The 17282-nt window shown below is 40.5% G+C and overlaps 1 protein-coding gene across 1 annotated transcript in view; it reads left to right on the forward strand.

Moving 5' to 3' along the window:
- rxfp1 (relaxin family peptide receptor 1) overlaps positions 1–17282 on the forward strand; it is a 71789-nt gene that overhangs the window by 25032 nt on the left and 29475 nt on the right. The window contains exon 3 of the mRNA XM_073487266.1: positions 15242–15325. Within this exon, the coding sequence (XP_073343367.1) occupies positions 15242–15325 (84 nt within the window). The remainder of the gene's footprint in view (positions 1–15241; positions 15326–17282) is intronic.

The following is a 17282-nucleotide window of genomic DNA, read 5'->3' on the forward strand; positions in this document are numbered from 1 at the left end:
CGCGTGTTTTAAGAGTTATCAATATATCTTATGATTTTAATACATGTAGCTACATTTGTTTTGATTATAAAGCTCTGCAATCAGAGTAAAATTAGCAAAATCATTTTGGTTAAATAAAACCACCAATTTCAGAAATTTTTTTTCTATCAAGGCATTTCTCAAAAGATAAATCAAGGCAGATATATGAAACATTTAAACGTTTTAAATGACATCTTCATGTAGATCACATTTCATCTACGAGTGCAATATGACTTTTGAGAATTACCTTCACACTGATCAATATCGTCCCTCTTTCAACCTACAAATAAAAAGATATAGATACATAATACAAATACAAATAAATTAGTGATACATCGATGTCGTAACTGCATTGTAGCTGTCTGAAAAGAGGTCGAACAGACGTAGAAATGATCATCATCAACAAGGCGAATAGTAGAGTGATACTGATGTTCAGCCAGTGCAAACTGTTGTGGAGCCACTGATTAGCTGAATGTAGTCTGTCTGAGTGTGACATCACAAAGGCTAAAATAATGTTTTGATTTAAGTCTATTGTTGCTTAATTAACTGTGCTCTTGTTCCAACATTGCAAAATAATGAAAAGCCAGTGATGCAAACAGAAATAGCCTCTGAATCTGGGCTCATCAGCCCATGGCAACAAGAGTGTGCGGCTGTAATTACACTTGATGGGACCCTCACACAGTCTGTCTCTAAGTGATGACTGAGGCTCAGCGTGATCTAATGTGATGTTGATATGAGATGTAATTGTTGGTGCCAAATGGAAAGTGCGCTGAGTGATGAATAATAAAGTCTCAAAACGAAGCATCATGAAAAAATAAACCAAATCCCACACAGCAAGCAGCAGTTGCCAGAATAAATGTTGGCAAAGTGTTTGTTTAGGTTCCACAGCACTGTTCTCATGCTCTGGCTAGGTTGAGCCACAAAAACCACTCGGGGAAGAAAACATCATGGTTTGGCTTAAAACACCACCTATGGTCGACGGCTGGAGATGGCCCGACTTCCCGTGAAAAATATCTTGTTTTGATCGCCACAAACTCTGCTGGAAACTGTCCAAAGTTCTCCTGAGAATATCCAGTAGTTTCACACTTACAAGTGCTGACATGCAAGCTCGAAGTGCAGTTATCTGTTTGGCAGAGTGGGATGCATTTGCAAAAGCCAATTTTTTAAATCAAGCTTTTTGTTATTTATTCGTGTTTACTGGCTTCCCTGCCTTTGTTGGCACATTGTTGTGTTTCTTCACACCTTAGCGTCACCTACAGATCAGTGTGATAGTGGGTTTTTTATCAGTATAGCTTGATGAATGCTGATAACATTAAAGTTGCAAAAATGTGTTAATGCCGACGCCACGTACACAGAAACTTGGCAGACGAAAGCAGGTTTGTTTGGTGGTTAGAATTTTTTAAATTCATTTTCATATTGTGCATGGCGATTTTTGGTCATTTGTAATATTGTGGAAGGTTTTAGCTGCTGGTTGCTGCCCATGTAGAATGGCCCAGATTAGTTTTGGCCCAGAAGTTATTTATTAGCATTAATCATGATAACAAGTCCGGTAAAGCAAAATATTTAAGTGTTTTTAGGGAATTTATTGGTGCAGCAACAAGTTTGGGACAAAATCACTTTGTAATATAAAGCTTCAAATTTCAGACAGCTGTCAACATGTTGTTTAAACGCTCTTAGTGATGAAATACAGCACATCTTCTTTGTGTGTTTCCACACCAGGACCTAAAAGCTCATGAACACACTAAGCCAAAAAGAACGGCTTCCCAACACAGGAAATGGGACGTCCAAGTTTGTGTCAGAACTCTGTATCGCTCCCTTCTCCCACACTCTTCCTTCTCTCTCCATCTCACACAAACAGTCAAGTCAAATCAAGTTGACTTTATTTATACTGTATTTCCCAAAAGCACAAACAAAAAGAGAGAAGGTCAGCATCTAAAATACATTCTGAGCAACAGTGCAAGAATCTCCACTGTTCGGGAATAATTACTGAATCAGCTGTATGTTAATAAAGTAAACAAGGATAATGTAATACGTTGCTCTCACCAAGCATTAGTGAGCAGACTGTGATGTAGACTCAAAGTCTATCCTCGCTGATAAAGCATACTGTAAAGCAATCATAAACCAGCAAGCTTAATAAATCAAAACAAGCTGTCTGGTTTGCTTTGCGAGAAAAGTACTGTGACACAAATCCTCTCGAAATCATCACCAACCTGCTTCATCCTCAATTATCAGCAGAGACAAACTGGTCCTGTCTCTTCAAGTTCTGCCTGTAAGAACTCGTCCATTATGTTCTCATGTCTCGCTGCAGCCGAGCAGTGATTCTTGTGCTTAACTTCCTCGCCCAGATTTGTCGTGCTGGTTACAGCTATCGATTGTCAAGCTCTCAAGTCACACTGCTCCTTGTGCTGTCAGACCAGGTTATTTTTTTTTAGGTAACATCTTCGGTGCTGAGCGCTCTAACGCTGCATCCCTCAGAGATCCCCATGTGTGCTTTCTGTTCCGTGTGCCACTTATTTTGCTTCAGATAAAATCTGCCAGGATTCACATCCAACAGACCGAAGTATGCATTGGTCCCTGCCACCACCGGCCTTTTAACTTACTTCATCGTATTCTTTTTTATTGTTCGTCAGTCACTGGGCATTCATCATAACAGGTGTGAAAGCCACTTTGTAAATTTAAACTGTGATAATTGTTTTTACTTGCAGAAGACGTAGTAGCAGAAGGAGTCATATTTTAGTATTCATGATATGAGTTAGCTAAGGTACCTTTTTTTATATTTTATATTTTATGAAAAGCAGTAAAGAGACTCCTGCACACTGTCTACCTGAGATAACCTGATGAGGTCTACGTAGCGAAACGTTGTCATTAAACTTAATTGCAGGTGAACTGGACAGTGTGCGGGAGTCTTTCTCCTGGTTTTGTTGTTTCCTACGCACCTGTCGATCTTAAGGTGTGCAGAAGCTGCACTCTGTGATATTTTATGAAAAGGAAAGAACGGTTTAAACGACACCCCCTTTCAAATGTCAGATCAGGTATTTGTAGTGTGTTTCTATTCTTTTTCACATGATAGCAAATCTTGGAGTGTCTTCCTCTTTTAAAACCCATTATTGCCAATTTAATGCTTTTCGGCTCTCCTGTTGGTTTCTCTTTACACCTTTAACTGCAAACCAGGATGTTTTTGTGCAGGATGATACTCTCGTCACCGCTCTGATTTACTGTCCACTGAGAATGTGCTCACACATGACTTGAACAGGGGAGCCAAAGATAGATTTCGCACTTATAGCTCCTATTTTCCTCTAATAATCTAATTCTCCGCCTTATCTCTGAGCCTGTCCACTTTTCAGACATTTTTGGAAAACATTCGGGGGAAAGGATAGTTCCCAAATTCCAAGCTTTAACTTGTCATGCTGTGATGAATAAAATTGTAGAGAGCTCTTAAGCCAGTAGATGAAGTGCTTTTTCTCACAAGTATGCTGCAAAGAGTTTTGCTGGAGCATTTTGTGGCATATCAGCTCCAGTGTAAACATAAACCTGACATAGATCATTTCAGGAACATCTCTGGGTGAAGCTTAATGTGTGAAAAGGGTTTAACCTGAGCCCTTTAAGTCAATCTTTGCAGACACCTGCTGTTCATTTGTTCCAGACGCAGTCAATTCTATTCTTCTTCGTGCTAAATCTTAACTCCAGCTGCTCCGTGTGCTTGTGTGACACTGGTCTTGGCAGGTTAATCTCTCTATGAGGAAAGCCATACAGAGTCAACTGCACATTATGTACCCCTTCAGTTTCCATGGTTTAACACAGTTGCATCATTTCAGTCCTGTTGTGCAGTGGTGATTTATTTTGAAATGAAAATCAAAGGACATAAAGTGGATGACGTCTTTTCTGAGAATTGATTTCCTCTTACTGTTTGAGGTCACTTTGTTCCGGTGGAGCATTCACAAATGTTTACTCCTGCAGTGATACCAATTTGCATGTATAAGATTAGAGCATAGAGAAGCAAAGCCTCTTCCCAGATAAGGCTAGAAGTGTCTTGGGTTATTATACTAAGCGCTCTCACTCACCCCTGACAAGACTTTCCCTTGCAATGCTCTGTTGGTTTCATTCAAGAGCATTGAACATATAGAATAGACCCTCAGCCCAATTAAACTTGACAGGTTTCTCTTTAAAGCCGGACGTGTCATCTGTTTGTGCCGTGGCTGCATCCCTTGTGTACGAAGCAGAACTCTTCTCTCGATCCTAGAATGTGTTAAGATTGTGAAATTATGTTAAACGGTATATCCTCTGTAGCAGACCTCGCCACCTAGGACACATAATTCTGCTGCTGCTCTGTCCTTCCCAACTACCTGATTTCATTTACTTGGTATGTCACGTAATACCTGATTAGATGGCGACCCAAGCATACCAAGTGTGTTTCTGCAAGACCACAGATAAGTTAAAGCTGAATGTTTCTTTATGTTGCTACTTTACGTTTGTTTAGTTTGAATTTTCTGTTACTCCCTCGTCAAAACACTATGCCCATGCTTTGGTTACGCACAAAAACCACTTGGTTAGGATGAGGAAATACCTGTCAAAATATGGTTCAGGATGGTATGGTGGTATGATGGTATGGATTGGGATGGTATGGTGGTATGATGGTATGATGGTATGGATTGGGATGGTATGACTTCCTGTGAAAAACATCTGGTTTTGATGCCACATGAGCAGCTGGAAATATCACCAGGTCTCCTTAAAAATACACCTGGTTTTGGTCAACACAGAAACGATGGGAAACGTCCGCAGGTCCTCTTAAAAAAAAAAAACACGGTTTTGACTCCACAAAAACAGCTTGAAATATCCCAAGGTCTCCTTAAAAATATCCAGTGGTGTGACTGCGTTCTGCGATAGGCCGCTTGGCAGCCTCGCTGCTTGTAATAACAAATGTCAAATAAAAATGCCAACCTTGGACGTATCTGTGGTTTGCAGAAAGGTTAACTGCTAACATCATATCCTGCCGACTGGGCTGTAGATGACTAGAATGGAAACCAGCAGGGACTCCGCTTTGTTGTGTAATTGGCTAATGTCTGTTTAGGATGCGTTCAGGAGAAATATCGGTCAGACCTGAGTTCACATTTCTGTGTTCAGCCGATATATCTGGTTCATTGTGACACAACCAGGTGCTCCAGTCCACAGAGGAGAGTGAAGCCTAATTCTACCTTGTTTCAGACAGAGGCAGATGGTCAAAGGGGAGTTGTTATCAGAAAGAAATGAAAAGGTTTTTTTTATCCTCTAACTGCTGTCTGTGTATCTGCAGGCGATTCATGTGACTTCAAGTGATGTGCAGGTTTCATCACAATGTTCCCACAGATTGTCTCTCACTCTTCTCCCCTTTTGTATATCTGCTGCTTTTGATCTCTGAACCGCATTGACGCCATCTGTTTTTCAATTTTTGGTTTGAAGAAGCATCACTCTGTTTGTCTGTGCTGTTTAACTTATATCTATAATTATATTAATAAACCGAGCCACAAATTAATCTGGCTTTGAAGCCAAAGTTCAAAGTGACTCAGCAAAAGTGTAATTATTTCACATCCATGGTTTATTAAACGGCAGAATAACATCTATGGTTTACTTCCCCTTTTAATTAGACTGTTGACTGAAATGATAACTAAATATACTATCGCAGTGGATTGGGTGTCAGTGGCTCATTTGAAAAGGCTAAATTTCCTCTCGGATGCAGCGACTTTTAACAACTGCAGGGTCTCATCCATGCATGGTTATCATCAATGTAGCTCGATTACTGAAACCCAACAACTTTGAAGAAGACAGAAAGTTTTTATTAAACTTTGTCTTTTGCTTTATGTGACGCAGTCGACTGTTAGCTAAACCCCTCCCCCAAACAGTGATTGTCCAATCGTAGCTTAGCAGATGTAACCAGGCACAGCGTGGCTGTCAAGTTTTCTCAACGCACTGAAGTTAATGTATATTTTTAAAACGCACGGGGGAAAGTGTCATCAATGGATTATACAGTGTGTTTACAGCAGCTACAGGAGCAGCAGCACATCATTAGCTAAATCAGTCTGTTGGGTTATAGATCACATTAAATATTCATGACTAGCACACAAAGACTGTAAAATAAATGGTTGACGGAGCCGCCGTGACATCATTCGGTGGTTTGTTGACTATTATTCTGAAGCTTTTGGCATTATGGTCACTCCCTTTTTGTTTTTTTGGAGCCAGAAGTGACTATTTTTGGATGAGAGGGTGGAGCTGAGGTAGATATCATTGATTGGATCTGACTGTGGTAGCCACACCCTAAAGCAGACCCTGATTTATTGTCAATTTTAATCTAAATGGGACCTTTATTTACAAAATGGACATCATGTTGTACTGAAGAATGAACGGTTTATTGAGGTAATAAATTAAGTGAGAAAAGGGTTCTTCTCTTGGCGACCCGGGCCTAACGTGAGGCAGCTAATAGGACCACTAACGTAAGCTGCACGACTAAACGAGCGAGCGGTAACTGCTTAGCAGCAGCTGAAGTCTCTGTAGACCACCTCGATACTGGACTCCCTGTCGTCAAACTGGTCTCTCAGAGTTTGTGTTTGGACCCGACACCGGCCTCTTAAAGACCGGTACAGTTAGCCGCTGTTAGCGCTCACTTTATCAGCAAGTAAAGCCATCTGTTCATTAAGAAGAGAGTTTAGTAGTTATAAATGTATGTTTTTGTACAGTTCTGACATGAAATCTGAGCTCAACTCTAAAATTGAAGATTGATTGATAGGTGGGTGGAGTGATATTATTGATTGAAGTAAGCTCACGTGACATTTTGTTTTACAGGAAGAATACAGGATTGGGTTGATTTTGATTTAAAAAATACAAAGAAATAGATTTTTTTAAATTGTTTTGGAACATCTTATCTAAAATGGTTAAAAAGCCATTTTTCATTTCAGCTCGACTAAGTGCTACCGACCTTCAGAAGCGGAAGCATTTGAAGTAATCCAGCCGATGTTCAGGGCCGTGCACTGTGCACAGTTGTTTTGTCTGTTTTACGTCACTGCGTTACAGACTGAGTGTACTTCTCTCCTCTGTAATCTCTCAAGTGTATAATTTTGCTCAGATTTGAGACCTTCGACCAAATGTTGCTATCTTTGTCTTTCGTCTCTTGTTGGCACGTTCTTGGCCTGATGGTGAAGTGCTTCAGTAACTCCCAGCTTGTTTTCCAGTGGTTGGTGTTAGTCATTTTCCTGTAAACTTTAACAGCCAGGCTTCCATCCCCTTTGGCGTGCACTCCAAAAAACCACTTAATTGTCTTTTGCGTCGTCTTGTGTAAACTTGATGTTGGTGTCCACTGAGGTAATGTGTTCCATTAGGGGTTGTGCTTTGGCTGTACTGGCTTCGATTTGGACCAGTATGTCCTTCACATATCCTCAGTAGCTTAGTGTTGCCTGAAAAGGAAAGAACCATGCCATGTGACCTTTAAGAAACCATCAAATGGCTTCTTGAACTTCTTGGAAAAACTGTCACTTCCTGGAAAACAGCTCATCCTCAGTGATGACCTCATGCTGCTTTAGTGGGTCACAGTAGTCCAGTAAACTCAGTCTCTGCCTGTCATATCAAATCTAAACACCATTCTCCCCGTAGCTTAAGTGTAAGCATTGCTTTTTACAGCCAAGATCAATCCTTCGCTGTCCTGTTTTTAACAGTTAATACATCACTTAAAGGAGGTAATGATACAATCTTATGGGAGTCTTAACGCCTCACTGGTGAGCTTAGTGACTCTTCAAGGTGTAAACAACCCGCTGAAGATTAAACAGAAACCTGTCTGGCAGTCCCCTCTGCACAGACTCACTGCTGGCTGAGAATCCTCACGGACACTAATTCCTAAATATATTTTTCTTTGGCTTCTGACAGAACCAGGGTAACAGAGACCAAAGATAAGAGGATGAGCAATCAAGGGATAATGTATTTTTCAAGTTCAATAGATCACTGACCAGCTGTGTGTCATGCCTCCCTCGGCTCCTGCCCAGTGCTCCTTTCAGTACGTTGGTGCAAAAACCATGCGTGATGTTCCCAGACACGATGATGTATCAAAGTTTTATGTTTTATCTGAAGTGATAAGTTCCTTCCTCACTCGCTGACAGGAAGTTATAGTAACAGGCAACCAAACGCAACAGACCATCACCTAGAATAAGATTATAGATTTCACAGGGTTTGGGACATCGTTGGAAACATTTGGGATAGTGTCAGTACACAACTCAATAAAAGATATTGAGACATTTTAATGTGGAAATGTTACATATTATGTTATCTTTAAGTTGATCTTATTGACACATCCAGCAGTTACAGAACAGCAGCATCATCTTTCTTGTGGATTGCTGCACAATAAATCGTTTCAGCATCGACACTGCAATGTGCACATCCTGCAAATGCCACTTTGCGTCACATTGTGAAGTGTCAACTAAGGCACATAAACTCAGCTCTTAACTCACATGGAGATGTTTTTTGTGGTTTTGTGGCATTCAAGCTGAATGGTAAGATTGCAGCACTTGATGAATCAGTCAGTAGTTTTTCTGCCTTTCACATGGTCGTAGCCAAGGTGACCTCCATAGTTTCTGTTGAAGTATTCAAGTTATCTTGAGAACATTCCTGTATTTTTTCATATTATACTATAAATCAGAAAATCTACAAAAAATGAAAATAAAAAAAAAGAGAGGAAAAAATAAATGTAAAACCAATTTTCACTTTCTTTTAGATCTGGTTTGTTCTCGACCAAATCCTCTGGGAAATATTGGGCTCTTTTGTTGCTCAATGCTCCACTATGTTGACCAACCAACTGTGTCCGTCCACTGTTTGGTCCTCAGCAGATAGTATACAGTAGGTTTTTACACATTTTTATGTGAAGGCAGCTGCCTGCTGAGGCAGAAAACGTCACCATGAGAGCAGTGACAGTCAACTCAAACAGTAAATAATCAATGAGCTGAAACTTCAGCCTTCAAGCTCCACAAAGCCGACGGGATCAACAGATCCAGGTGATAATTCTCAGTATTTTCATCACTGTGTGTGATGAAGCCTCTCACATCGTCACATTGTTCTCCTAATGTTATTCGATGCGCTTAAGGCGAACATAATTGTTTCCACTGTTTGTTTCATTTTGCTTTAGCATTTGATGTATTAATACTAAACGATATTTGTGTTTATGAGCCTATTATGTCATGCTGCATGAATATTTAAAATAATTTATTCACATGGTAGAAATTGAAAATTGTTCTTCTGCTGTGCTGCCTGAAAATATTTCAGTGTGTAGTGTGTCATTTCTTTTTGCTTCTGTTTGATCTCTAAATACAATTTTTTTTTAATCTATTTATTTCATTTCTTGGACAAAATAACAAACATATTACTGCTTCAGTCAGAAGAAGATTAATAGGGTCTATGGGGGAAAGCGGGATCAGATTTTCATCATAGCTCTCATGAATGCCATTTTATAATCACGGTGCAAAGATAAATGAAGAGTCGTTAATGACACCAATCGATATGAAAATCAATAGAGTCCGGGGTGTCATCATAATCAAACAAGAATGAATCATTAAAGGGAAAGGTACTTCAAAGACATCATCAATCATCAGGAACTACATGAGTCCAATTAGCCACGTTATAAAATCTTACATGATCAAAAACCAACCCATCGGGGAGGAAAGAGGGAGGGCAGCGGAGCATGACATCACCGATCAATGAATCGCATACTCAGTCATGAATCCCAAGCTGTTTGTTGCAGCTTGTCCCAAATTACACACTGCCTCCTATAACCTTCACTTTTCAACCGTTGACGTTTCCCATGTTTATACTGATAGGGAGTGACAACAGATAAAAACATGACAGCTGTAGCAGCGTGTGTCAGTGAGAGCGCGTAGACCTCCAGAGGTGACGTGGTGCATAATCATTATTGGTAAATGTTTCCACTCAGTACTGTGCTCGTGGACAGTGAACAGATAATGTTTCTGGCCTTGACCTGTATCTGAAAATGAGGTTTCTGCATACTTAATGTGTTTTCACTCTGTGTGATTATCTCAATATCTCTGGCTTTGATCAGTGTTTAAAACTTGTGTGTCCTACATCCAAACAAACTCACATTCATGGGGAGCTTATCAGTCGCTGCCAGGAGTGTCGTCTCTTTATCATAGCTGCTTTCATCACAGCTGACGGAGTCACAGCATCCGCGCATTGTGAGATTTGCATATTATTATTATTATATATACCCAAAGTGTGGCACATGTGTGAGAGACCCCCCGCTGCCTTTGAAGTACTGCTATTCACAACTGTAAAGTGCTAAATATAAATCTACAGTAAATGACAGTGGGAGGGCACAGTTTCACTGCCCGCTCTCACTGCCGCGGCTTTGATCACAAACCTCTGCAAATTATTCACAGCTTCATCTAAATGGTTTCTACAGTAAATGCTCACAAATTGCTCACAAACTCAACAGAATCATAGAAACACGACATTAAAAAATGTATATTTGGCGTAAGTGGTGACGGCCATTCAGACAAAGTTCCATTTCATGCAGTGAGTCTGCAGTCGTGCTGGAAGCACAGTGGGGTTTTGAGCTAAATGCTAACATCAGCTGCTGACATTCTCACAATGACTATGTGAACATGCTGATGTTTAAAAGATTTCATTTTTATCATGTTCACCATCTTAGTTTTGCATGTTGGCAAGCTAACAATTGCTAAATAGCACTAAGATGCAGCAGCCGGTAGCTCCTCCAAATTGTGCTACATTTTCTGGCTTTGGTCTAAGGCTGCTCCTGGCTAATGTCCAGTCACAGGAAAAGAAAATGGACAAAATGGGACTGAGGCTGGCAAAACAATTCAGGGACTGTTGTGCCCACAGAGACCTGCCTCTGCCACAACCTCTCAGATCAAGCTGTTGCACTCGACAGGTGGGCGGTGTTCTGAGCTGAGGAGCGAGTCGGACTCTGTGTTTATAACATCGATGCTTGGTGCTCACACACAGTCAGAGTTGATGGACAGTCTTTCCCAGATGTTGAACTTTTGATATGAAGATGCCGACCACATTTTCATCACCATCTTTTGCTGCTGCTAACAAACAGCCTGACGCAGATTCAAAAGATGCACTACGTGATTATATTTGTATATAAATAACTATATATATGTTTTGTTATTTGTGTAGCATGAAGGACAAACTTTCATTTCGTGATGCAACCTTATGTTGTGTGTGACGAATAAAATACCTCGTTTTGTGTTAATGCAGCTGAAGCATACGCTTCATCCACAAAGACCTGCAGCTCTTTATACATCCATAGCAGGCAGAGAGAGACGGGAAAATGATGTAACCGACCTCACATAGTGTGTGCTAGCTGGGGTCTACACACAAGCAGAGGGCAGGCTCACTGATGATACAGATACCGCCACACACCTCGAGTGGATCACAAGTCATGATTGAGAGGGATTACTTTTGTAATATCCCGGTTGGCATGACGAGCGCATTGCTGTGTTTGGCTGCTTGTTGTCAAATAATGCCGCTCCTCTCTGTCCTGGCTTTGTTTGTGTCTCTCTTTGCTCTGGTCTGTACAGAAATTTGGTCAATGTGAGTTTTACAATATGATTTATAAATACATTTGACCTGACTGGTATGAATCTATACTGGATGGTATACTTTTAAGTTAATATACTTTCTTTTTACACACTGGGAACCATAAATGTGATTTCAGTCTGGACTTAAGCGGTGGACTGACCAACAGACATTGCCATCGTTAGAGCCACGCCACTAGCATGAATAAAACATAATACTGCCACTAAATAACCCAATAAACGAGAATGCCTGCTGCGAAACACAAATGGTCTGTTGTGTTTCCACTGAGATCCAAAATCCCAACCCGACATTATGCATGTTCATGCTGTAAAGGAACTCGTTAAGGTTCCATTATGAACAGAAAACAGCTTTAGAAACACACTGAGTGTTTCTTGAAGACCAAACAAACACATTAAATCTGTTTTGTACCATTTGAAAAGCCTCTGTTTGTGTATTTTGTTGTAAAGGCGGTCTTCTTATTCGTCTCTTTTTTTGGCTAATTGCTACGTTTCACTGCCGCCTCTCTTTGTGACCTGAGTCTGTGTCATACAGTACATGTCCTGGTGTTGGTTAATAGAAGACCTGATACAAACAGTACAGGGACCCACACATCAAAAAATTGCTCTAACTTATTGTGTAAGTCAGCCTTTTTATAAAGAAAATAATAAATTACTAGTATTACCTCGTCCTCCTGTCATTTGTCAGGGAAAATTCACCTTTGTCAAGAAATTCCACACTAAATAACCCAAACACAAAGAGGATCTGATAAATTATTCGCGTGTGACTCAACATCTCACTGATTCTGGGTCTTTTTGTATCTTTTATTGTGACACAGTCAATTGAGTAAAAGCTTCAGTAGTATTTTGGCTGCAAATTCAACAGGCTGCTCCAGCTCAGAGACCCATTTGGAGAAGAACCAAGTTCCAATTAGCACGTTAGAAAAATTCACTGAAATCCACTTTGGTTATTTTCTACAAATGCAGCACATGGCACAGATTCAGCAGATGAATCCTAAAATCACCTGAGATCCTCAGCTAAACCTGCTGCAGTGCAAATTTGGCTTTTGGATACAGCCTCGCAACACTAGTGTGAATACGAATATCTGACTATGCGGACAAATTGTGCTGTAAGATTATACAGTCAGAAACTGCACCGAAGTTTTAATGATGTGTTATTCAACAGGGTGAATCATCAGGTCAAAAAGATAAGACAGCAATATATAGAAATATCCTGTATGGGTCTGACATATCAGACACAAATCTGCATGATTTTGATGTGATATGTTACCTGTACCAACCTAAAACTGGCCCTATTAAGCTCAGAACCAACACAGACTTCTCTCATGATGAGTTGATTTGGACTGGATGCAGAGCCACACAGAGAATTCAGGTCAGTGACGTCATGTCAGATACTTCTGTCCCAATTTTCTTGCCTTCACTCTGTGTCTTCCTGTCTTTCTGTATCTGTGCTTAAAGCAACTGTACAGGTATTTTGATGTGAGGTTGTGTGAGGTACTCACCTTCAGTTTCCTGCAGCAGATGACCGTCAGCTCTCCCCCTGGGTGGAGAAGCAGCTCGTATTTTGAACATTTTTGGTGCTTTACATTGTCGTCAGACAGCCGCCTGATACAGTGCAGGTCAGGCTCAGCTGTGCTTATGCTTGGGAATAGTCCCAAAGGATAGGGCTGTCTGGTTTTTAGTCTGTACAACTATTGGAGAATGAATTGACATTGAAATAACCTTGATCCCTGAACATTTCATGTAGGGCACAGCATCAGTTCAGATATGTGTTTAATGTGTCCAGTGCTTTGCTTTATGACCACACGATCTGCAACCAGGGATGAAGTGAGCCAACATATGGCCGTTTTTAATCCGGTATCACGTGTAGTCGTCCGGCAGATGTAAAGATCAACAACCAAAGCGTCCTGTGGAAAATATGCCAAATAAATACATTAAATAACAGCATATTAAATAATCTTATAAGACGTGACCTATCAGATACGTTGCCAAGACAACTCAAACATGAACTTATACATTTGGTTTTGGACATTGAGAGATTCATTGAGTGTTTGATCACGTGCAGCGTTATTTTCTCTCACCACACAAGAAGCTTCATCCCAGCGCTCCTCAGCACGGGTCCTCAGAATGAGATTCAAAAGCTGCATTCTCCAGCAACAGTCCCTGCTTTGGCTCAGCAGCAGTTAATGTGACGTGATGTTGGCGAAGCAGAAATCACTTGGCCAGTTTTATATACATAATATACTGTATGTATTAAAAAAAACAAGCAATGATGCAACAGCACTGCAGCTGAGGCAAGCAAGACCACAACTTCAAGGAGCGTCAAGCTCCTGCTCCTCAAGAAAGTGGCAGCAGAAGTTCAACAGCTGCAGACTCTTAACCCTTCCTTTTTGATACCAAATGAAAACTAAAACAAGTCCAGAAATGGAAAACTACAATTAACTTAATAGAGTCAACATGATCTGGATTCCAACTACACCCCATGTAATTTATTGCAAAGCGACAGTACTGAATGTGACCCATGTGAACTCTAATGTGTGGACATAATTGGCATGCAGATCACGTGGACTCTATGCTGGGATGGAGCTTTTTTCAAGGTCTGTGACTTTCAATCAGTGTGCTCTCATTGAGCCTTATTTCATGTGAATGTTGGGGGATTTACTGGATTTTCAGGATGAACACTGCATCTGAATGTTTCCTATATCTGACAGATTTAATGAGAAGTTATGTATCCAACAAGCTCGTGTTGAGAGTCGTGTTGATAACAGACGCGGTGGACGTCGCTGCAGAGCACACTGATTAGTGCTGTGATTGTGTGTTTTAATGATTCAACCACAAAAATGTTATTTAATATTATATATATTATCATCATTATGTTGCTCACACACTAATATCCAACATATATGTCTGATAGTAATACATACGATAGAAAAGACTATGGATTTATGAAATGGTTGGCTCATGAGGATGAAATAACAGTTAGCTGAGAAGGATTAAGTTACAGGAAAGAATGAGGGTTTTAAGACGGTTGAGGAGTCCTCTCTGGAATCTGAACTTGGATGTGTGGCGAGTGAGTCTGCCAGGGCAAGATAAAGAGCTTTTACAGGAGTCTGACCACCTCAAACGCTGCATTACAAGGATTGAAGCGGAAACCAAGTTGCTTCTTTACTGTCCTGGTAGAAGCACATCTCGAATTTGACATTTTAATTTCTCTGCAGGATATTGTTCTCATAACGCTTGCATAGGTCTCTTACGGTTTGGATTTGAGGGTCTGATATAAAATAAAGTAAAACATCATCCATGACTTTGGAAGCAGCAGAGATCTTAAATCAAGGTCTATTTGAAAGCTTTCAACCACATCTCCCGGCTCTGTACTATGCACAAGGCCAATTTCAATTTCCATTCATGTTTATTAAATGTCGGTAGCTGTTACAAAGCACAGGAATGAACTTGTTCTTGCATACAATAATGCATTGGTGTCTTTATGTGAGAAAAGAGCGAGAGGAGCTGTGTGCTCTCTGCCCTGTAGGCTGACAGAATGAAACATTTCAACTACATCACATTATACTGCAGTTTAAAGGATGTGCTGAGGGATGAACGATGAGTTGTAAACTCTGTCTTTGTCTCATTTTCTTTTCCAGGAGATAATAACGGATGGCCCCATCTCTTCGACAAGTACTTTGGAACGCCCAGCTACAACACTGGGACCAAGTCTAATATGTGCTGTAAGTACTGGAGTCTTGTTTCTAAACTGCATATTTAAAGATATATATGGGTTAATCTGTGCTCAATGTATGCATCAAATAACTTTGTATCAGCAGTGCCAAACCACAACATCAAAACCACTGACTGGTGAAGTAAATAACATTCACTACAATGCAGTGTCTTGCTTTTATATCTCTGATTTGTCGTCCTGCAATGTCCACCTGACATGCAACACACACACAAACACCATTGCAGACCCCCTACTCTCCCCAACAACAACAGCACTCCCCAGCAGGACACTGCTCAGGAACTGCCCAAGGAACGAGACGGAGAGCACGTAAAAACACTGGGATTCAGCCAGGTGCATAAAGCTGTGGGTGTGAGGCCGGCGATGAGTCATGTCCTTGTTACTGCTAAAAATTAGAGGTAATAATTAAAGGTCAATTCCAGTGCGATAAGGACTTTTTTATATACTCTGTCTCCTTAAAAGTTAATTCACTTTTTAACTAACCCTTTCAGCCCTTTTCATTCAGTTGCAAAGAGCGTTAACATTACAGTGTAAAGTTAAATCCTCGACAGCAGGGTGTATTGTGCTTCTGTTCTCTGCTTGGAACAAAGGCGAAGATAAAACAAAAGTTTCAGCTCCATGTCTTATCAATTCCTTTCCTCTGCAGATTTAAAGGTTTAGGTCACAGAAGGTTTTGTCAATTAGAGTCCACCTTCTGGCAATCGTAAACCAGTCAATCCAAACCAACAGACGGTAAGGGCCAGGTGTGTTAAAGTTCGTGCTACGTGCCTGGAGTTCGACCATCTGACGAGCAGTTCTGGCAGCTCAACAGTATCTTTGAAAACAAGATAAACGAAAACTGGCAAATGTGAAGTGTATCCGTGATTTTTAAAAAGTGCTCAGACAGGAGCAAAGAAAATGTGAAAATGAGCCTTCAGTCATGCTCGCTGCCAGCGTGCTAATGTTTACCTGCTGTGCTGTTCCAATGTAGTCCTTCACACCAGAGAGCCCAAAATACTTCATTTCTGAAGATAAAGTGACTCAGCTGCCAATTCAGGAGCTTAAAACGGACGGAAATTATAAGAAGTAATGACAAGTAAAAAAAATATAAGAGAATACAAAGTTTGAAAAAAAGCCCATCATTGTTTCTGAAGGAGAAAAGATAAAGACAGACTTTACTCACAGAACATTTCCCTCTGGAGAAATTACATTTCTGTTCAAATCAGCCCAACCAAATATGTTTACACTGTGTGTATCAATCTATATACTGTATATATCTATGAAACTACAAGGTATTTTTTTCTGATGTTCCCGCCTGTGTTATTTTCTTTGCATGAAAACAAATTCTTTTTTTTTGTAGCTTTCCCATTAATCAGCTCTTCTCTCAGCTTCTTTAGAAAGTTGAATATATCCTGCAATTACATCCTGCAGTTTACTTTTTGTCAAGCAAACGTTTTATTTTGACAGCCATATTAGTGTGTCAGACGTGATGTGTGGAGATGAATAATGCATGCATGGCCGGATCGTCGACATAATTACATGTTCACCTTCTCCCAACATGAAAGCCGAAAACAAGCGAGAGGAAATCATGTTGTCAGGTTTTGTTCTCAGCCATGACATCGAGTTTTGTGGCTTTCCTGCTCACAGCGAAGTTTAAAAATGTGTTCTGAGGCCTCTCAGCTCGTGCGTCTCGACTCTCCCTTTAACATGACAGTTTAACAGCTGTGTTCCTCTGAATGTACACATAAACAAACAGACGACACAGAATCTACTCCCCCTTCGCCAGGTGTTTCATGTTCAGACGTAGGATCCAAGGTTTGTGTTCATCCATGACTGTAATATGACGAGCAGAGACAGCTTTGGTTAAGGAGACGGTGTTTTCTTTTTATAAGAACGATGCTTTTGTCTCCACATATCAGCGATGTCTCTCAGACATTTCCAAATTGGTATGTACAGAAAACCATTTGTAG

The sequence above is a fragment of the Pagrus major genome, chromosome 18 (genome assembly GCF_040436345.1).
Source record: "Pagrus major chromosome 18, Pma_NU_1.0".
In the NCBI taxonomy this organism is placed as follows: domain Eukaryota; kingdom Metazoa; phylum Chordata; class Actinopteri; order Spariformes; family Sparidae; genus Pagrus; species Pagrus major.